The 23,758-nt window shown below is 38.4% G+C and overlaps 1 protein-coding gene across 1 annotated transcript in view; it reads left to right on the forward strand.

Moving 5' to 3' along the window:
* LOC121428540 (protein eyes shut homolog) overlaps positions 1-23,758 on the forward strand; it is a 64,796-nt gene that overhangs the window by 37,379 nt on the left and 3,659 nt on the right. The window contains exons 13-31 of the mRNA XM_041625232.1: positions 1,095-2,020; positions 2,500-2,703; positions 4,099-4,239; positions 4,587-4,803; positions 5,053-5,315; positions 5,595-5,798; positions 6,450-6,833; positions 7,314-7,541; positions 8,317-8,430; positions 9,205-9,315; positions 9,805-10,118; positions 11,245-11,592; positions 16,306-16,662; positions 16,908-17,070; positions 17,827-17,971; positions 19,927-20,153; positions 20,486-20,707; positions 21,290-21,481; positions 22,466-22,738. Of these exons, the coding sequence (XP_041481166.1) occupies positions 1,095-2,020; positions 2,500-2,703; positions 4,099-4,239; positions 4,587-4,803; positions 5,053-5,315; positions 5,595-5,798; positions 6,450-6,833; positions 7,314-7,541; positions 8,317-8,430; positions 9,205-9,315; positions 9,805-10,118; positions 11,245-11,592; positions 16,306-16,662; positions 16,908-17,070; positions 17,827-17,971; positions 19,927-20,153; positions 20,486-20,707; positions 21,290-21,481; positions 22,466-22,738 (5,033 nt within the window). The remainder of the gene's footprint in view (positions 1-1,094; positions 2,021-2,499; positions 2,704-4,098; positions 4,240-4,586; positions 4,804-5,052; positions 5,316-5,594; positions 5,799-6,449; positions 6,834-7,313; positions 7,542-8,316; positions 8,431-9,204; positions 9,316-9,804; positions 10,119-11,244; positions 11,593-16,305; positions 16,663-16,907; positions 17,071-17,826; positions 17,972-19,926; positions 20,154-20,485; positions 20,708-21,289; positions 21,482-22,465; positions 22,739-23,758) is intronic.

Genomic DNA, 23,758 nt, shown 5'->3' on the forward strand with positions numbered 1-23,758 from the left:
AATAAGTATACAGGGCCCTGGAGTTTAATTGACCAAGGATGGTAGAAGGAGACAGTTTGAAGAGCCATATTTTCAGAAGTGTTATAGTTCTTTTTTCTTGATCATCACTTGAAGCCAATCAATTATTTATAGAATAGGAGCCAACTAGCAAAATGCATTTGGTGTTTGTTATATTACTAAGGTTAAACACATTAATATGCAAGAAGAAATGCAACATCATTGCACTGTAAATCTACTGCAGAAAAGTAGAAAGTCTCAAGGGTAGGTGGGGAAGTAGAAGCGAGAGAAAATGTGGACATCATGGAAAATGTGTCATACATATAATGGCCCTTCAACATCTTTCCATTGCCCCTCAAGCATGGTCTTATGTCCCTTGGGGTCATTTGTCCGTTGTCACATACCTTCCAAGAGCATCTTCAAGAACTTTTCCTTTGAGAAAGGGGTAACGATATGCACCCTTCTGATCTATTCTTAGATTCTAGGTTTGTGTGTCTGGTGTCGAGGGCATCATTGAAATACATTTGTGTTGAATGATTGTAATTATCTCTTAAATGTGAGATATCTGCAAGATATGAATGTTTTGTATCAAGAGCATGGAATAATTGTTTACTTGTTCTCTCTTAGGGTACATGAGGATGTTGTCTGAAGTTTATTCTTGGAATTTTATTGCCTTTTTGTGCCAAGGGGTATCATTAAAAATATACATGAAGTAAGGTTTGGTGAATTCATATTGCATGGGTGCCCACCATGAAAATGTAGCAAGATTTTGGTGGATTAATTTTTAATTTGTGTATTCCTTGAAAATATATATACCCTAGCAAAGAACTGTAACTTAAATTTGGACCAATTCTTTTATTATCTGGAAAGACAAGAAAATCAAGGAGGTAAAACAACTTTCAAAATGATATATATATCAATGATTGTTGTAGCACGAGTTAATTTGAATACTCCAAAAATTAATATTTGTCCCTTCTTTATATAACATTAAACTGGAGAATGAAGAGCAAAATGATTTATTCCTTCTGTCTATGTTTTCAAGTGAGTTTCTTCTATTATCATCCAATGCTGTAATTTGTTTTCTTTCTAATTACCAGGTTTACTGGAGTGCACTGTCAAGAGGATATTGATGAATGTGCCTCTGATCCTTGCCTGAATGCTGGAACCTGCATCGATGAGGTTAATGGCTACCGCTGTGAATGCCTACCTATCTGGTCAGGGATCAACTGTGAGGTGGAACGTGATGAATGTGAATCGAATCCTTGTAGGAATGGAGCGACTTGCAATGATCTGGTTGGCTTTTACACCTGCGACTGCGCTCCTGGTTTTGAAGGTGTGAACTGCGAAGGGAATGTGGACGAGTGCGCCAGTTCTCCTTGTCGGAATGGGGCTATTTGCTTGGATGGTGCCAACCGCTTCTCCTGCCGATGTGCACCCGGCTTTATGGGAGTTCTCTGCGAGGTGGAGATCAACGAGTGCCTCTCTGGGCCATGTATCAATGGTGCCACATGCCAGGACCTTGTCAACATGTTTGCCTGCGATTGTCCTTTGGGATATGCTGGGATCTTCTGCTCTCAAGACAAAGATGAATGTGCCTCACAACCTTGCCTTAATGGTGCCACCTGTATTGACTTCTTCAACCGCTACGAGTGCGAGTGTCCTCCAGGGTTCGAAGGAACATTCTGCGAGACGGACATAGACGAATGCGTGATTAACAACCAATGCCAAAATGGTGCAACGTGTGTCGATGGTATCAACAGTCATACCTGTGTTTGTGGACAGGGATTTGAAGGCACCTTTTGTGAACAAGATATCAACGAGTGTCTTTCATCCCCTTGTGCCTTTGGAGGACAGTGTAATGACCTTCCTGGAGCATTCTCCTGTGACTGCCCTCCTAATTTTACAGGAGTGCAATGTGAAATGGATGTGAATGAGTGCCTTCTACACAATGGAGGATGCCACCCTACACAAACCAAAGTGTGCAACAACACCTTTGGAGGATTTCAATGCTTGTGCAGTCCAGGTAAAATCTTCAATTTAAAAAAAAAATTGGGTGAAGAATAAAAGCGGGAGTTTGAAACTAGATGTGACAGATAATAGAAGAGCCTTGATAAATGATGTTTAGATAAACGAGATAGGATTGTAGTCAGTTCCTTTGCTTTTTATCCTATTTGCACTTCAAATCGTTGCATTTTTTTACATTTCATATAATTGAATTCACATCCTTGTACTGTATGCTATGATGCAGTAGCTTTGGTTTCATACTTTAAGGAAAAAATATTTTAACATTCTTTACCCTTGTTCAAAAGAAAATATTACTCTCCTTTTCGATTCCATACAAGATATTTTTTAACTATTTAGGGAAGGATGTTAATGTATGTCTTCCATTAAAGGTGATTGGTTATTAATGTACATCATTGTTGCTATATGATATAATTAAGAGAGGGCAATAGGTGTGACAAATGTTTAATCTTTGTAAGAATATTGTCCCTTTTCTGAAAGGTTTTGAAGGAGAAATCTGTGACATTGACATCGATGAGTGTGCCAGCAACCCCTGCCTCTTTGGAGGGGCCTGTGTGGATGGTCCTAACTCCTATTCCTGCCGGTGTGGATCAGACTTCATCGGAAGCCAGTGCCAGGCCCTGGTCAGGCAGTGTAACTTCAATCCTTGTGGATTCAATTCTGTCTGTGTGGAAACTCCCTCAGGTATGTCTTAACTTCAAGCTTTTAACTTTGGGAAGGGAAAGGTAGCATCATTGATATAACAGGGCCTCGTCTTACAAAGACTTACAATTGATCCAATCAATCGTAACTTTGTGGAATTTCATCAGTATCATAATTTTTTCTACAGGAAATTTGCAAATGTCCTCTGTAAACAAAGGAGATCACACCAAATTGTCAAGAAATCAATGAATTCATGGATATTCATTCATACCTAGAAATTTTTTTTAGCAAACATCCATTTTATACATTGACTTTGCTGGCTTTCCATAGTTGCAATTGATCGGATCAATTGCAACTCTTTTTGAGACGGGCCCCCAGAGCTACTGACAATTAAGAAACGTCAAAATATTTGTAATTTTCATCCCAGATTATGCCATTATGATTTTGACCTAAATTATTATGCTTTTGAGGTGGAATAGGTATGCACACATTTGATACACATGTAGAAATACATTGTGCCATTTGTAACATTTGCTTGCCTGACTAGGCAAGCTAGTGCTTCACAAAAGTAATCTACATGTAGCACCCTGGATAAATATACCTGACAACCATCATGTACATGTAGGGTTGGCAAACTTGGCATTTAAGTGCTTTGTGTATCTGTCCCATACCTCTTCTAAGAAATTTATAATAGTGCAGGGCACATGCTTTTGACTCAAAATTATGACTTTTGAGTTGCTGGATTACCACTTTTTACTTTTAAAGGTAGGCAGCTCTGATTTAATCCATAGGTATTGCAGAGCTTTTGTGAGGTCTGAATTAATCGTCTTTAATCCTTAAATTGGCAATGGCTATTTTTACCCCCCATTATTCAGTATGAAAAAACTAAATATAGATGCAGTATTTTTTAATGTAATTGGAAATTCAATTTCTTCAAATTACCAATTGCTTGTGTAAATGGTGATAAGATCGTGTTAAGTTTGTTGCCAATTTGGATAGTGTGGTGATTAATTACATTTAGACTGTAATTAATTAATTTGGAGAAGGAACTTGGATTTTAGTTCATGACCCTCAGGCTTTTAAAAGAGAGTGCTTTTAACTACTGATCTAATTTTCTTTTTACCAGATACATTTACTTTAATACCACTGAACCACAAACATTAAGTCCATCATTGCCTTTGATCAATTTTTTAACAGTCTATGTCGTCACATAGACACCATAGCATTTTTTTCTTCAATGTATGCCAATCTTGTATTTTGGGTGAATATGTTTGATTAGATGTACATCCTGCATAAGAACTAACTCTTTTTTGGGGGGTGTTAAATTTTTGATGATATTCTTTTTAATTTTTTTTAATTAAAATTCTGAAATGTGAGGATTTCAGATCAATAAACTCTGAATTTCATTTCAAGTTTGTTCCATTTCTGCCACCCTAGGGGGTTATACATGTTACTGTCAGCCAGGATACCACGGCACAGACTGCATGATGGAGATCAATGAATGTAACTCGGATCCCTGTATGAATGGCGCCCTCTGTACAGATCAAGTCAACGGCTACAACTGTTCATGTACTCCAGGTGAATGGATTAGTCATTTGTAGAGTCAGTTGCGTGGACACCCAAGAATGAGCTAAATGAGTTGAGTTGTGAATTTATATTCACAACAAATCAATATTTATTCATATTTTCATCTGTAATTTTTAAACAGGAGGGTTGGGTTTAAGGAGTCTACACCATATAGAGTAGAGTGGAGGGAGGGAGTGAGGGTGATCTCTTTGAGTTGGAGCTAAATCCAGCCACCCTTGTAGTCGGGGACTAAACCGGATTTAAAACCTGGATGACTGAAATGATTGAAATTTAATTTTGCAGGCAGTAAAACATAATGATGATCCTTGATGCATACTGTATTTTCTGTGAATTTGTAGGTTATGAGGGTATAAACTGCCAAATCGACACCCCAGAATGTGCCAGCTTTCCTTGCCAGAATGGGGGCTACTGTACGGAACCCACAGTCAATGCTTATGATTGCCAGTGTATACCAGGATTTGAGGGAATAAACTGCGAGATCAACATCGACGAGTGCTCCCTCTTTAATCCATGCCAGCATTACGAGATCTGTGTGGATGGGATCAACAGCTTCCGGTGAGTGCGAATGGATTAGTAATTGGGTCAAAGGATTGAAAAGGCAACATGTGATTAGATACCATATGGGTCATCTAGATGCGATTTGAGCCATCTATTTTTATCTCACTGCTTTTTATACATTCTGTTACATATGAAGGGTTCTTATGAGCACATTCACACAAAATGAATCAAAATGTTATATGAATATATTGTTTAAGTCACCAATTGAAAAGTTAACCACTCTTTGCTCCATCTTATGCCACACAGATGCCAGTGTCCCAATGGATTTGAAGGCCCTATGTGTGAGTTCACCATCGATTCTTGCTTCAGCAATCCTTGTGTCAATGGAGCAACCTGTGTGGATGGTACATACCGCTACGACTGTGTCTGCCCTTACGGTTACACTGGAATCAATTGTCAAATTGACACCGATGTGTGCGACCCACAGCCTTGCTTCCATGGGGGTTCATGTGTCAGGTTTCCGAGCAATGGATTGGACTTCACGTGTCAGTGTAAGGCAGGATTTACAGGTAAATGTTGGTAGTTTTGGCCATTCCCATTTTCAAACCTTTTTTGCTGTTTATCATATTATATTGTGAGATCGAGTTTTTCAGATTTTGTTTTGATTTTTTCAAACTTTTCTCTTTTTGTTTTTGTCATTATTTAGATTCAACATTACTTCCATATTTCATGTTAAGCAAGGTTTTCCAATCACCCACAAAATTTAGTGGCCCATTTAATTACTGTATGAGTAGTGCTTATGCAACTAAAGCTATAACTTTCGCTCTTGATGTTTTGAATGTTTCTAGGTCCTCGATGTGAGGGAGACATTTACGATTGTCTGTCGGACCCCTGCCAGAATAATGGAACATGCGTAGAGAACACCAACGGGATATCAGGGTTCACGTGTGAATGCCAACCAGGATATGTGGGTCATTTCTGTCAGGAGATCTTTGTTCCTTGTTCATCAGACCCCTGTATGAACGGTGCCACATGTCAAAATACAACTAGAGGTAGGAAATTAAGAGTGAAATATTTTGGATGAATTGATAGGGTGATGACAAAATATGTAAATTGGAAAACCTATATTTCATGTACTGTAATAATGCTAACTGGAATTACATAGCACTTTTTACAGGAGATTCAAGGCCAAGTTATGATTACCCTGGCTTAGCTTGAGCTAGCGATTTAATAGCATGTACCAAATGCAATAATGGTATATTTTATGTCAGCTTGTTTGAATTAAAACTGTAGGAATAGGTTTAAGATCAAAAGAGTCCTGTTTCTCCTTACTGGCTATTAATAGAAGTACATTCCTGAGTGAGTAAGAAAGGCAAATAATGTGATCAAGTATTTGAAATTTAGTGATCTGAATTAGTAGGGCAAAATTATATTTTTATTAGTTCTGATCACAAGTTGAGGTTATTGTTTCATGACATCTTAAATCAATTATTAGATTCATTTTGATATGATTTGATTGCATGATCTCCTTTGTGGCTTATGACGGTGTGTCTGATAAATCTGAGTGCATGATGGATAAACCTATATTAACATGATTGTTAGCAATAATCCTTAGTTATTAAGATCACTGATTCTCTTTGTATGTATGAATTGTTTCTACAGGCGATGAATTATAACGTTTGTATTAACTGTCTCACCTACAGGCTTTGAATGCATTTGTCGTACTGGTTGGACCGGCATGGTGTGTTCAGACGATGTGAACGAATGCATCACATCCCCTTGTGAGAACACAGGCGTCTGTAACAACATGAGAGGGTCCTACCAGTGCATTTGCGGCCCATACTGGAGTGGGGTCCACTGCCAGAATGATGTCTTAGAGTGTTCCAACATCCCACCCATCTGCCAGAATGGAGGCTTATGCAAGGAGCAGCCAGGGGCGGGCCCGGTTTGCGAGTGCATAGCAGGCTTCGAGGGTCCTACCTGCGACATGGAAGTAGATGAATGCTCGTCGGGGCCGTGTGTGAATGGCGCCACCTGTCATGACTTGGTGGGGAGCTTTTTCTGTGAATGTGTCCCAGGTTACGAAGGTGAATATTACTGTGTTGCTATTGATCACATTGAAAGTTTTCTTACTATTTGTTCACTTTAGCTAAACAGAGTAGTAGACAAGAGAATGTTTATATTGAAATGGAATGCTTCTAATATTCATATATTTCTATATTTATTAGGATTTGGTTTCTGATTGTTAATTCATTTGAAAAGTGTGATTTTCTTTGTGTTCTTCTATGAGTAATCCTTTCAATAATTATTAAAGAGTTCTCTACATTTGACTACATGACTATATTTCTAAAAGGGGAAATTTCAAAGTCTGCTTTCAAACTGTATTATAGTTTGCATTTTCGATATGTAGTAACTCTAACGTTTCAAGATATATGAAGTTGGATAATTATAAAGTGGATGGTAATAAAAAATAATAATTATAAAAAGTAGCAATTTCAAAGCTTATGGTGACAAAATGTAATAAAGATTGAATCATCACTTACATTTTCAAACTTTGACCTTTTTAGGGTCCTTGTGCCAGATGGACATTAATGAATGTGAGAGCTCTCCTTGTCAGAACAATGCCACTTGTATTGACCTTGTCAATAGTTACGTGTGTACCTGCATTGATGGTTTCAATGGTACAAACTGTGGATCTGAGTTAGACGAATGCTCCTCCAGTCCCTGTAGCAATGGAGGTACTTGTATCAATATGATCAATGGATATACTTGTGATTGCGCCCCAGGTTTTCAAGGTACGTCTATAAGTATCCTTCATGAGGGGCTGTTTAAAAAAAATGACTTAATTGGTTATAATTTTCTAAATAAATTTTTATTTGGGGGAAATAGTTAATTTTCATACCAAATTAATTTGAGCTTAAAACTGATCATATTGGTGTTTCATAGAAATCGATCATTACACAATAAAATCAATTTTGAGGTCTTGAGATTTGTTTTATTCTTAAAGTTGATAGACCTGCCCCAACCCCTTCCCAATGCCTTATAATTGTGATCAAATGTGCAACACTTGAATATTGAATGTTCAAACATTTGGGCCAAATGTATGAAGTTTTAAATCTCTATATCAAACAATAATGACTATTCTCTTAACTAAAATGAATTAGAACTATCAATACTTAAAACCAGTCCATTAAAAATAAGAAAAATAGAACAAAACTCATTTGGTGATATTCTCATGATTAAACCTGATTTATAGCAGCAAGTATCATCATGTTCTCCCATCAATTTTAAAATGTGTGAAAGTGACCAAAATGGTTAGATGATTTTTCCATACTAAACTGCAGTGTTCAGTGTGTAACAGTAGCTCATAACCATTTCGTGAATAGCACTATGCAGTTTTAGATGTATTGATAAAAATATTTCAAAACCTTCATATTGCTGGATCCTTGTTTGTAATTATTCAATCTTCTAGACACTGTTACACACATATGCAATGAAAATAAAACTTTAGCAAATCATTGGTTCAATCTTCCACAAACACCCTTTAATATTTGAATGTCTGTTAAATAGGTATCCACTGTATGGTTGAGATTGATGAGTGTGCTTCCAACCCTTGTCTGAATGGAGCAACCTGCATGGATCTCATCAATGGATATAACTGTACTTGCTCAGCTGGCTATCAAGGTACATGTACTCAGCACCCTGTAACATAAAGTGTAGCGATTGATCACGGCTAATTTCTATGATTGACTGCATTCATTATTGTGTGTACGATCAAACGTAAAAATAAGCCCCATGATTGAATGGGTAAGCTTTATGTTAAGGAACATCGGTTGTGTACATTTGACAATTTCACATACGATTCCCTATCATGTGTAAGTCTGGATCTTGTACCCTGTGCAGGAGATGTGATTGTAGCCATTTGGTGATTTAGGCTCAGTATTAGTGTTAAGAGGCACAATTCAGGATGTTTCTACTAGTTCCAACACAGGGAATTATTTTCCTGGTATCGCATCACAATTTGCTCCACATTTTTTAAAGAATGCTATGCATTAAGTCTTTTATATAGCATAGTTTTACATAGGACTGTACATTACTTAGTTGAGAGCTTTTCTGTTATGACCAAAAAATGCTATTCAAATTTGTAAAGCAAAATTGTTCCCTACAACACCTAATGTGAGTTTTGAAAATATAATCAAAATTCAATCGTTGATGGCCCAATGCTTTAATGATAAGAATCATCTTAGAACCTGCTTAATAGTAAGTTTGATGCTGTACTGATTAAAGTTTCATTCCAATAACAATACCTAGAGGTCAATGCTGAATTAGAAATAAATCAGTGTTCATGATCTTTGTTTTGTGGAGATGGTAAGGTGTTTAATAGTACTTTTGTTATTGTGACAAATGGGAAAATGTTAACTTGTTTCATCCTTTTAAATGATTTGATTTTTTTTCCAGGGTTGATCTGTGATCAGGAGATTGATGAGTGCTCATCAAATCCTTGCATGTTTGGAGTTTGCCAGGATTTCTTGGACTTCTATAACTGCACATGTGAGCCTGGATATGAAGGTAATGAATATTTATCTCTCTTATTTGTGTTTCTGAGAGCAAGAGGTTGCAAAAGTTGATATTGGTGTGACAATCAGCTTGATGGTTTCTTAACAATACCATGAACAGTTTCATCATCACTTTCATCATTGCTGGCATGTGTACTTTTATAACATCATCACTAGTTGTCATCTTGTTCCCCACTGTCATCATACTCTTTATCATGATCATCATTATCAGTGTAGACAGAGACTCCAACTCTCTTGCTTGCTATTGTTTAGTGGTCCGTTTCTTGCAGAAGAACATTGATTTTCCAACATATAAGATTGTTCTTTCAACTGAAACCTTCCAAGCTATTTCAAATAGGTGTTTTTTTGCAACAATCCCATGTTCATTTAGTGAATTATATATTTTTTTATTATTAGATTTTTTACAGATTATTTTGTTTCAACGACCCCTGAGGTAATTTAGTGAATTATACTTTTCTTTTTTTTTCACTAAATATTCCAGGATTGCACTGTGAGCTGGACATTGAGGAGTGTGCTTCAAATCCCTGCAGCAATGGAGCCACTTGCCTGGAACCACAGATCAACATTTACCAATGCAGCTGTGCACCGGGTACCTTAGGTCCCTTCTGTGGTACCGTCAGTCAGGCCAGCTTTACCGGGTCAGGCTACATCCAGCTACCACCCCTGGCCCAGCTGGCCCTGGAAGGCACCAGTAGTGGTGGTGTCGGAAGGCGCCGCCGTGCTGTGGATAGGGTCACCATTGAGTTCAGCTTTGTGACCACTTTATCAGAGGGTGTTCTCCTCTACAATGAAGGGGTATGTTGCATTATTTGAAATATCATTTGATTAACTCTTAACATGCCACGCACACTACTAAGCCAATGCCACAGTGCTAATCCGATGCTAATCCCCTGTGCCAGCCACAAAACCCCCCTGTGCCACATTGATTTTGGGATCGTGAGTCGTATTCACTCCTTCCAATAGTCATGATTACAATTGCTTGTAACTCTCAAACGATTAGTTTATCCACAAAATATTGTGTAGTAAAGTTGTAGGAAATTTCATACCCCTTATAATGATGTCCTCATTATATGGATTGGTTATTATCTTTACCGCTAAAATATGAGTTGTATCAAGTAGTTCCATTTTGTGGAGTGTTTTGTATGGATCAAAAACCTAGGTCTCTTCCCTCTCAGAGGCGGAGCCATATCTTGTAAAAAATGTAGAAATACTCGAAAAAGTCGAATGTAAACCGCGTGAGTACGTTTATCTGTCAGAAAGCAGAGTTCACACTGCACACTATAGTGCTAATTACGGCGTGCATGCGATGCGCAATACAATGCAAAACGGTGTAACAATGATTGTTATTCCGAATGTGCGCAGTCATGCACGAAGCAGGCGAGGGTAGGAAACAATGCAAGCACAAAGCAATCAATAGTAGGCGTGCGAGCACGAGTGTGGCATGTTATAGTAGGATACGTAGCGTGCACGAAGCACTCAATGAGTTAATATCACACTGACTATAAACAGAATGTTTATATTTATGAAGTTTATCAGTAAACCTGGTAATAGCTCCCAGGATAAACAATTGTTATCAATTTTCTGAATTTCAACTTGTTTACTTGTGCAAACAAAAAATTTGGAAACGCTGTTAATTGAATACCAAGCATTTATATTTTTATTAGCAATAAAAAAAAATTTAAAAGAAATATGTATATTTTCTATAAATGTTTTGTAGTGATACATACATCAACAATAGAAAAATATAATGTTTTCTTAATAACCATAATGATAGGATTCCACATTTATAACTTTCCTCTTTTATATACATGCTGCACTTAATACATTCAGACACTGTCTCAGGGTAGTTAACAGATATGTTTTCTTATGTTAGTTTAAGAGGTATGTTGTTTTTTAATATATATTGTTATTCTTATCTCAGTTGCAGTCCAATGGCTACATTGACCACCTTGCTCTTGAGCTGTATCAAGGTTCATTAGTGGCTTCCATGAACATCGGCAGTGAGTCCGTTACCACAACTGCCAGTGGGAATCTCAACGATGGCACTCCTCACAAGGCAGTACTAACCCTTGACGGGACAACACTCTCGGTCACAGTCGATGAGGGTAGTTGCCCAGAGGAACCATGTTCAGCCAGCATACAACCGACTGCAGCAGGAGGCCCTCTAGAGTTGAACGAGGCTTTGAACGTTGGTGGCATTGGACCAGAAGCATCCCCATACATTTTATCAAAGTTAAAGTCTGTGGAGAGCTTCATTGGCTGTATACAGGTGAGTTTACCTATTGATCAATGATCTAGTGCAAAGTTCCCTGTGATAATTTTCTGAAATTTGTATTCCAAATTACAAGTTGGATTAAACACTTGGCCCTATAAAGTAAATGAAGCTTCATAACATTTAAAGCATACTCATACGTGTATACATGATAGACTAAGATTGAATAGTATTTAATGCTTTTTAAAGCAATTTTCTTCATACATATATTTGGGTCATTGCATGAGGTTGGGGCAACAAAATCTTGTGATGTCCATGTAACAATGGTATCAGCTTTTTCATTTCACATAGAAGATCAGTTCAAATTAGGCCTGAGTCATCACGGGTTTTCCTCAAACCGGGTTTGAGTGGGAAAAAACGGGCGGGGACCGGGTACCCGAAAAATTAAAATCATATTTCTTTGAAACTTTGACTGCTGTTATTTTTATGCCATTGAGGCGCATGGCGCTGCTTGTATGAGAACCGATGATACGCGGGGGAAGCAAGCGCCGAGAAAGCGATGATTCGGACAAGATTTAACTTTTAAAAAAGTTAAGCAAAATTCAACTATTCCTATTTTTTAATATGAAATATTAAATCACACACAAAAAAACATCACAGCAGCTTACATTTTTCTTGTCATGTTCGATCTTGCCTGGCAATGCCTGCTTCCGACGCGATATCAACGATCTTGGTTATGCATAATCCCAATAAACTCAAACAAGGAGAAAGATCTACGCATGTGCTAGCAAACACACCTCCCTCAAATTAAACTTGCCCAGTCATGATTCTGGATATCGCACAGTGCAATGAGCGGAGTGCAAGAGAGCGGGGAGAGGAAAAGGGAGAGGAGAAAGGGGGCGGGCGGGGCGGGATGTGCCAAAAAGGCCCGAAAAAACCACATGGACGAAAGAGAGTTTTTTTGCGCACAACATAAACAATGGAATGGGATTATGTCTGCCCTTTGATTTAACAGCCATGCACCTCATGTTCAACTTTTGCCTTCCCGTCATGGAAATGACTGTCTTTGTCCAAACTCCAAACCACATGTAGCTCTTGATTTTATTTTTGCAACATCATCATTCTCATTTCTCATCACAGTCATCATCACTTTCCACGCATGGCCATCTCCAAAATCACAATTCATGATCATCATCACCAATTTCACCATTCAGGCAGTGACCACCATCATCATTGCAACCATGATTCAGTTGATAACATCACCGCTGCCACCATCATTCATCATCATTATCTTATCATTATTATCATCATCGTATTCGTCATTTTCATTAATCATTGCCAATTTGCGATTATTCAAAAGTCAAAACTCATTTATTAACAATATAATAGTTGTCTAGTAAATTTCATTATTTTTTTGAAAACCACTTGAATACCATCAAAATGATCAAACGAATACGATCGCCATTGGAAAAATAAGTAGTGTCAGAGTTGCACTTCTAGCTAGGGCCTAGGATAGGATCGAAATAGTAGTGAAGGGAAATAAAGAATTTCATGATAAGCCAGGGCAAAACGCTTCTGAATTTGAACGAAACATGATAACAGAGTACATGACCTAACACATTACATAATATTGCCCCAAGAACGAAACCACACTCCAGAAACCGAAAAAGAAAGGTTAGGTCCCTGGATTGAACAAGCAGAGCACGTGCGATCATGCAAAGGGGAGACATTAACATGAACGCCTTCCGCTTGTTCTGTCTCGCCAAACATATGGATTATGTCTGCCCGCTGCATTATTGAGCACGACCCTAAATTCGTAATCTGAGCTCCCTGGGCGAGGAGGTCTCTCGTCTGGCATCTATCAAACGCTTCTTAAATAAATCCTAGATGTCATTACTTACATGTAAGTTAGTATCTGGAATAAGTCGTATGACTTTGAACACAACTAAAATTCTAAACAAAAAGAAGTTTGTAAAGTATGTTTTTCTTCGACGAGAAGCATGATTACAAAACTTCCCATAGGCCGTCGTAAGTCTATTTTAACTAAAACCAAATTTGTTTAGACGTGGGGCCCTTCAAGTTCAAAAGTCATTGCAATTGATTGTCAAATGGAATGATAAATTCTTCCATTATTCGCATTAGATTTGAAACTACATGTATTTCTAGATAATGTTACTCATTTCGGCCGCACACGCTTGCCGCTTCAGCGCAACTGCGTGCTCAGGCCAGAGATATAGGCGTGGGTACATGTACAGTACAGTATACAAAATGCGCATCCAACGAGCGTCGGCGCTAGCTTAGGGCCCTGCACTGAATTACATTTGCAAGTGGTCTTAAGTTGGTGGGACTTCGGCGCAACCCGATAAATGAAGTTGATATAACTAAGAGGAGTTCATGGAGTGTATTATTTTTTTTTCTGAATATTTCCATTTAATTTTTCCACGCATGTCGCTGAAATTTTACGCATGGTTCCACTTGGTCTCCATTTCCGCACGCATGGTGTTTGAACCATGCGTATTATATACTGGCGAGAACGCTGGGTACGGTAGGCGCGCCAGCGATGTGGCGTATAGGCAAGGCTGGCACAGCTGGCCGTAGATCGGCGCGGCTCTACCAAATTGATTTGACGTTGACATACTTCTGTCTTCTGGTCATGAAGTTCACAAGTTTCGCTGATTTCGCATGAGCACAAAGGCGGTTAACTGGTCACAAAGTACATGACAGTGATTTTAGAAGGTAGGAGAATGTTTGAAATCAAAACACTGAGGAATGATAAAGGATTTTATGGGCAGTTATTGTATGTGGAAAACCCGAAACCCGAAAAAGTAAAACCGGGTTTTAGGGCGACGGGCGGGGCCCGGTTGGGGAACCGTTTCGACTCAGGCCTAGTTCAAATGGGGTTAAGTTTTGATGTGTCAATTTAAAGATGATATCCAATCATCGTTATTTAGTTGGAAATTGGGGATCTTTAATGTATTTGCTGCAAAACAAATACAAAGATTTACCACCATTACATGGACATCACATGGGCATAACATTTGGCAATAAATTCTTAGATTTGAATCTGCGATAGATAATGATGCTTTAATTTTTGTCTCACCTGCGAAGCAAAGTGAGACTATAGGCGCCGCTTTTCCGACGGCGGCGGCGTCAACATCAAATCTTAACCTGAGGTTAAGTTTTTGAAATGACATCATAACTTAGAAAGTATATGGACCTAGTTCATGAAACTTGGCCATAAGGTTAATCAAGTATTACTGAACATCTAATTAGAGTTTCATGTCACATGACTAAGGTCAAAGGTCATTTAGGGTCAATGAACTTAGACCATGTTGGAGGAATCAACATCGAAATCTTAACCTGAGGTTAAGTTTTTGAAATGTCATCATAACTTAGAAAATATATGGACCTAGTTCATGAAACTTGGACATAAGGTTAATCAAGTATCACTGAACATCCTGCATGAGTTTCACGTCACATGACCAAGGTCAAAGGTCATTTAGGGTCAATGAACTTTGGCCGAATTGGGGATATCTGTTGAATTCCCATCATAACTTTGAAAGTTTATGGATCTGATTCATGAAACTTAGACATAATAGTAATCAAGCATCACTGAAAATTTTGTGCAAGTTTCAGGTCTCATGATTAAGGTCAAAGGTCATTTAGGGTCAATGAACTTTGGCCGAATCGGGGGTATCTGTTGAATTACCATCATAACTTTGAAAGTTTATTGGTGTAGTTCATTAAACTTGGACATTAGAGTAATCAAGTATCACTGAACATCCTGTGCACGTTTCAGGTCACATGACCAAGGTCAAAGGTCAATGAACTTTGGCCGAATTGGGTGTTTCTGTTGAATTACCATCATAACTTTGAAAGTTTATGGATCTGATTCATGAAACTTGTACATAAGAGTAATCAAGTATCACTGAACATCCTGTTCGAGTTTCAGGTCACATGATCAAGGGCAAAGGTCATGTAAGGTCAATGAACTTTGGCCATGTTGGGGTTTTTTGTTGAATAACCATCATATCTCTGTAAGTTTATTGGTCTAGTTCATAAAAAGTGGACATAAGAGTAACCATGTATCACTGAACATCTTGTGCGAGTTAGAGTAGTATTCAAAGTCAGCAATGCTGCTACATTGAACCGCGTGATGCAGGTGAGACGGCCAGATGCATTCCACTTGTTCTTTCTTTTTCTTTCTTTCTTTCACTGCGCCTTGGGCACTCTGCCGAGTGGATTTGGCGCATTACAAATCACATATGTTATTATTATTGTTATTATCATTATGCTTGAGAAGTAAAACTTGGTGAGACTCCATTCATTTTTGCTAGTAATTTTATACATACATTTCCCTTCTTTACATGAGACATGGTTTTGGAGTTCTGGTATGTCACAAAAATTGTCCCAACCCCATGGAATGACCCATCTGTATTCTATATAATTGAGCACATCAAATTTAAAATATTGCTGCAGCCACAATTGTTCCTGTGAAAATCCTTCACATTTTTCCGTACAAGCAACTGCAGGAGCAATTGTAAACCCTAACTCGAACCTAGCCCAATCCCTTAACCTCCATATCATTCTAAACCAAACACTGTTATCACAACCCTGAACCCTACATTTAAAGTGAAATTATGTCGGGTCATTGTTGCAGGAGAAAATGCCTGTATGAGATTACATGTATAGGAGCATTCTATGCAAGGTTAATTTCCTTTGTAAAGTCATTAAAATATTATTGAACATTCTTCGTTTGATCTCCAATAGGATTTTAAGGTAAATAACCAGCTCCAGAGTTTGTCCCAAGCTGCTCCCACCAACCTTTCACCTAACTCTAATGCTACCTCTGGACCGACCCCTGGCTGTGTCGTCTCTACCCCTTGCCAGACCTCCCCTTGCCAAAACGGAGGCACTTGCATTGACTTCTGGTTGTCCTACAAGTGTTCCTGCCCTCTTGGCTTCGAGGGCACCTACTGCGAGATCCAGACCCTGGCCAGCTTCCAGTCCGATCAGTTCCTGCACTTTGGAGCGGATGCTGCAGGTTTGGCTGCCAACGCGGCTGTGGATACTATCAAGTTTTCCTTCACAGCAGGTAGCCCCGATCAAGGCCTCATCATGTACATGGTAAGACGGTTTAACAGGGATACAGCTTTTTAGACAGAATTAAGAATTTCTACTTTGTCAATCCATGTTCCCCATAAAAATCCCCTTTTCTATACAAAATGACCCTTTATGTACTCTACAATGAACCACACTGACTCACAAAGTGTCATCTATTCCTGCATCTCTCCCTCTGTCTCTTTCTTTATTATCTTTTTCCACTTTCTCCTATTTCCCTAACCAATCTACATGTATTCATTTCTTTGCAGCCATCTGGTCTAACTATCTCCCAGGCTGGCAATACCTCATTAACCATTCGGTTTTTGAGGCTTGGTGGAGTCTTGTCCAGTGAGATCCCTGTTCCAGTCAGTAACGGTAGATGGTATACAGTAGAACTCAGCATCGTTGAACAGCTTCAACTTGTGATAAAAGGTGAGTTCAAAAGCTAATTTCACATGATGCAATCTGCTGCGATGCAAATTTGGGTATGAATTGCAATAGATCTACCATTGCTGTTTGAAAGGATTGATACATTAGACAGATTTAAGTGACTCTTAAAACTTATTTATTAAAAATGTACCGGGTAGGTGTTTCATAAAGCTGTTCGTAAGTTAAGAGAGACTTTAAGAAGACTGGTGATCCTTTCTTGTGGTAAATGGTATATTGGTGATGGTTTAGCACGTAAGAAGGGTTCACCGGTCGTTCTTAGAGTCGCTCTTAACTTACGAACAGCTTTATGAAACGGCCCCCTGAATTAAACAAAGTAAACTCAGTAACAATGTTACATTGTGTGACAATATGCATGATATGAGCTATACAAAAACAATTTAATATCATTACCAACATCATAATCTGAATAATCACTTAGAGTTCAAATTATGGAAAATAATCACTTTGATCCTTATACGTGTATTGGCAACATGATGAGAAATTTGAAATCACTATGTATCACCAAACTTTTCACACTTAAAAACTTAACATGAAATCCTTTGTCAAAGTCTGTTGCCAATTTGAAGAATAAAAGCTAATCAAATAAGGTTCAAGTGATTTTCTTTCTGGAATGTGCAAGAAACATCAGTTATCCCACATGTATTAGCTTTTAATATAGAAAAAAATGCATGCATGTGTAAATAGTATTGCTGTTATCCCAGATGTGTATATATACTGCTTTTCCTATCTTTTCTTCAGTGACTGATGTTGAATCAGGAGTAATCCATCAAGGTACAATATTAGCACCGCCCTCTATTGACCTTGCAATGCCAGTCCTCTTTGGTAAGCTACATCCTGGAGGTGTCTTTGTGCCACTGTCCACCAATCTGCCAACAACTTCAAGGTAAATGTCAAAATGTTTTGATGAAACACTTCCATGTACGGGATAGTATCATGATTTTAAAACATCAGGGGGTCACAAAGAGTTAACTCGCACACGGTGTTTAATGTGTTATCTGATTGATTGCTATGCGATGGTGCACATGATCTGACCAATGCGGTGATTCGTAATATACCATACATGATGGAAATTTAAGTGCTGCTCTTAGTCATACTTAAAAACCTTTATGAAAAACCCCCAGAGTCAATTAAAATTATATTTTATGCATTTTCACAAAGATCTTTGAATATAGAAAGAAGTGTGTACATATATGTAAATGTTATTGTTATTATTTCCATTATTAAGCTCTAAATATTCTTCGTTGGTGACGATAGAGGTGGACAAGAGTAGAATGATGATAAATAGTTATAACAAGTGGAATGCCTCTGGCCGTCTCACCTGCATCACGCGGTTCAATATAGCAGCAGTGCTGACTTTGCATACTACTCTAACTCGCACAAGATGTTCAGTGATACATGGTTACTCTTATGTCCTCTTTTTATGAACTAGACCAATAAACTTACAGAGATATGATGGTTATTCAACAAAAAAACCCAACATGGCCAAAGTTCATTGACCTTACATGACCTTTGACCTTGATCATGTGACCTGAAACTGGAACAGGATGTTCAGTGATACTTGATTACTCTTATGTACAAGTTTCATGAATCAGATCCATAAACTTTCAAAGTTATGATGGTAATTCAACAGATACACCCAATTCGGCTAAAGTTCATTGACCTTTGACCTTGGACATGTGACCTGAAACACGCACAGGATGTTCAGTGATACTTGATTACTCTAATGTCCAAGTTTAATGAACTAGACCAATAAACTTTCAAAGTTATGATGGTAATTCAACAGACACCCCCGATTCGGCCAAAGTTCATTGACCCTAAATGACCTTTGACCTTAATCATGAGACCTGAAACTTGCACAAAATGTTCAGTGATGCTTGATTACTATTATGTCCAAGTTTCATGAATCAGATCCATAAACTTTCAAAGTTATGATGGGAATTCAACAGATATCCCCAATTCGGCCAAAGTTCATTGACCCTAAATGACCTTTGACCTTGATCATGTGACCTGAAACTTGCACAAAATGTTCAGTGATGCTTGATTACTATTATGTCCAAGTTTCATGAATCAGATCCATAAACTTTCAAAGTTATGATGGGAATTCAACAGATATCCCCAATTCGGCCAAAGTTCATTGACCCTAAATGACCTTTGACCTTGGTCATGTGACGTGAAACTCATGCAGGATGTTCAGTGATACTTGATTAACCTTATGTCCAAGTTTCATGAACTAGGTCCATATATTTTCTAAGTTATGATGACATTTCAAAAACTTAACCTCAGGTTAAGATTTCGATGTTGATTCCTCCAACATGGTCTAAGTTCATTGACCCTAAATGACCTTTGACCTTAGTCATGTGACATGAAACTCTAATTAGATGTTCAGTAATACTTGATTAACCTTATGGCCAAGTTTTATTAACTAGGTCCATATACTTTCTAAGTTATGATGTCATTTCAAAAACTTAACCTCAGGTTAAGATTTGATGTTGACGCCGCCGCCGCCGTCGCCGTCGGAAAAGCGGCGCCTATAGTCTCACTTTGCTTCGCGGGTGAGACAAAAATAGGCAGCAAAATGAGATAGAGAATAGGTCTGGACTGAGCCAAGTAAAACATGACATCATTCATTAAAACTGGTCAGGGCTGGCTTAGGACAAGCAGACCCTGAAAGATCTTGAAAAGAGCAGCCCTTGCATGGGTGAACAAGCTGGTGAGATGAAGCATGATTGGTAGTTTATTAAACCATTGGAATGGTTGGTCCATGTACAAGTGCTATGAGGATGACAAGATTCAGTTATCAATGGTTTAACCATTTGATATTATTTTTGCATTGTATAGTTTCACAGGATGTATCCGAGACCTGTATGTCAATGGCCGAGGGGTGGAGCTTCAGGAGGCCACACCGTATGGATCACGAAGTGACCCCCCTCAAGCTTCCCCAGGGTGCCCGAGGGAGGGGCATTGCTTCCCCTCCCCCTGCCAGAATTCAGGGACATGCCAACCCAGCTGGGAGGGGTACACCTGCGACTGTACGCCAGACTTCTTAGAACCAAACTGCGCTGAAGGTATGGTGTGTTCATGGGTGGGGGGAGTGTTTCGTCTCTCATCAATCTTCTAATTAATTGTGGTTGTGGTGCCCCCCCCCCCCCCTAAAGAAAGTTGTAAATGTTTTTTTTTATAATTTGATCAAACCTATAAGTAATGAAACTGTATTATATTTTCGAATTCACAGATCTTTTGAGCATGAAACCTCATTTCATGTTTAGAACAACAAACATACAAATTAATGAATCCTAGGAATATCAAACCTTCGGAATAACTAGGTGTAACTGTCTGAATCATCTTTTACGTTACCACGATGACATTAGCTCTTTGTCAATATTGTCTCCTTCCATAGCCTCAGCTTCTACCTACAATGGACTATCAAGCTACACTAGGATGGTCTTAGACTCTGGAATCCTATCCTTTGGGGATAGTTTCTCCATAGAGTTCCGCACCAGGGACCAGTCCGGCATCATCTTACTGATGCAGTTCTTTCATCTCAGCGATGGTCAGGTAGATGACATGGTTATCCTCCTCGTCGATGGTGTCCTCCAGCTGCAAACATACTTTGAAGCAGGTAAAAAGATTGATGTATATTTATAGGTTTCCTTGCATTGGCCTTCAATAGCCTGTTGTACTGCCACCGGAGGGGGGTAAATGCCCCATGTGATTTTTGTTAAGTAATGAAAAATGTAGATAATAAGAAGGGATGAAATAGAAAAAAGAAGGGAGAAAACGAAAGAAAGAAGGAAAAGGAAATAGAGTGTAAACAGAGAGACCTCCGCTAAGTAACTCTATAATACCCCTATCATTCAGTCAAAATTAAAAAAATTAAATTAACTAAAAATGATTAGAAAATGGTGCTATTTCACAGGACAGACATTTTATGAAATGAATCATGCATTATTTCAGTGCACGATGAAAGTAGAATTCCCATTTGTTTATAAAGCTTCTTTTATTATCAACAATTTACTTGTACAGGATTTTGAATTCAATGTTAACATCAAAACCTAAAGTGAGAAAAGCCACAATCTAAGATACACAAATAAATAAATCGTTAATTGATGCATTACAATCATTCATATAACTTTTTTACTTCACGGCTAAAATAAAATCATTGATTACATTGGATTGTTTTAATTTTCTTTGGAAATCCTAGACCTGAAGACGCTGATTATATCCGACAACGTCACCAATGCAGAGTGGCAGACTGTGTCATTCGATAGACACCAGTCCTACATAACGGTACACCATGGGGCGAAGAATTACACCCTTGTAGGGAACTTCCCGATTCATAGTGAGACCAGGAATCCCATCATCGCCATGCTCTTAGGAGGGACAAACACACCAGGTACACAGATGTTTAATGAGCTTTTAACCTGTTGACTACCGTGTACTTTAAAGTACCATAGGTTTTGTACGGGGACATACCAGTTCCAGTCAGTGGGTGAAGATTAAGATTAGGGGGTGAGAGAGTGTGTGTGTGTCTATGATCAGGGGTATGATACATCAATAGACTAAAATCCATACATAAAATCTGATTTTTATATGGCTTCAAGTTATGATTTTAAGTTATGTTTGAGATTATATGACGTTTAGAAACCATAAAGGGAAGATTAGAGAAACAACTGCTAATCAGTATTTATACTTCTACCTACCTTAGGTGGTTGTGTAGATGATGATTTGTGAGAATTTGGGGTTCACAAGGTCAAAGGTCACAGGTCAGTTTTTTAATGTTTTCGTATGTAATATATTCTTGGGCTGGCAATGGGGGAGGCATTGATTTGTGTAGTGAAGAATCCTTTGTTTCGCTGATGTGGTTTATGGTACACCATGTGGAGTGTTATAGGAACAGTGGATAGAAGAAGAGAAGAAATTGATAGGCGAGAAAGTGGAGATTTGAGAGTAGAGTATTCTTTCTTGAAAGTAGCCCTGAAAAGGACTGTAAACCAGAAGGAATTGATGACTGAGAACAGCTTGAGTAGTAGAGCTGATGAGGAGATGCTGGCTTGAGTCGGCAAGTAGAGATGATGAGTAGTAGAGAGACTTGACGTTTCGGACAGGTTGACAGTCCTTTTCAGGACTACTTTCAAGAAAGAATACTCTACTCTCAAATCTCCACTTTCTCGTCCTATCCATTTCTCCTCTTCTATCCACTGTTCCAGTAACACTCCACATGGTGTACCGTAAACCACATCAGCGATTGTACGTGCCACCATGCAAACCTTCAAACAACAATCCTTTGTTTGTTTTGGGCATTTATATGCATTAGAATTATCACAATGAATTGTGTCTGAATGGTGACCTTCCACCTTTAACCTCCCACTCTGTATAGGTTCCCCACCAGACATGTTCTTCCAGGGCTGTATCCGCAACCCCTCGGTCAATGGTCAAAGACTTCACTACCTCTCGGACCAGACTAACCCCCAACCAGGCTTGACGGTCAACCGTCTCAGTGTTCAGAATGGCTGCAACTCACTGTACGTTTGTAATCCAGATCCTTGTCCATCAACGGCGTACTGCATTGACCTGTGGAATGACTATCGGTGTGATTGCAGAGATGGATGGGAAGGAGCCGACTGTGGCACAAGCATAGACGACTGCATTGGTAATTTGATGGGTGGGGTATTATAGAGCAAGAACATTATTTGTTATTTCTTCTTTACATATGAATGGCACACAAAAATGAATTGAAGTTATTATTTGATATTTTGATAATTAGGTAATATTGGATGGCCCTGAGGGGGATACAAAAAAATATTGGACGAGCTGTGGAAAAATATTGGATGAGTCTAATATTTTTCCACAGCAAGTACCAATATTTTCCTGTATTCCACGAAAAATGGTCATCTGATGTTATAATTATTATTTAGATGGACTAGATCTATATCTAGATTAGATCTCGACCTACTCTCCAAGAAAATGTTAAATGTGATATTTAAACTTATAGCTAATGTTCTAGTCACCATTGTAGAAATCAATATAAGATTACAAATGCAGTCCAATGTCATTGTGACGTCAGGATAGCTGCATGCGCACAATCATAAACAGCTAGTGTGTATCGCATCAGGTCATAAACAGGCGTGGCTGACATGTGCAAACTATAAACGCAGCGCAATTTGATAGCTGCATGCGCACGATCATTTAGTGACCAATGATAATTTCTGGGTTTTAAAGGAGAATGAAATCTTTGGAATAAGTAGGCTTGTGTCCAAAAAGAAAAATCAAAGAAACAGATCAACAAAAGTTTGAGAAAAATTGGATAAACAATGAAAAAGTAATGAGCATTTGAATATTGCAATCACTAATGCTATGGAGATCCTCCCATTGGCAATGCGACAATGATGTGTGATGTCACATGTGAACAACTTTCCCTTTGATGGAGTATAAATTACCCCAAAAATGTCTCTTTTTTAATTTTCTTATGGTGATACAAACTCTTTATCCATAATGTATTTAAAAATCTGTATTACATGCCCTCCTGTAGAAAGAATATATGATCTGCTGATAGATGTGATAAAAGAGGCATTTTAAGTGAAATATATACTAAAGTAATGGGGAGAATGTTCACAAGCGACATCACACATCTTTGTCGCATTGCCTATGTGAGGATCTCCATAGCATTAGT

Source organism: Lytechinus variegatus, chromosome 15 (assembly GCF_018143015.1).
Source record: "Lytechinus variegatus isolate NC3 chromosome 15, Lvar_3.0, whole genome shotgun sequence".
Taxonomy (NCBI): Eukaryota; Metazoa; Echinodermata; class Echinoidea; order Temnopleuroida; family Toxopneustidae; genus Lytechinus; species Lytechinus variegatus.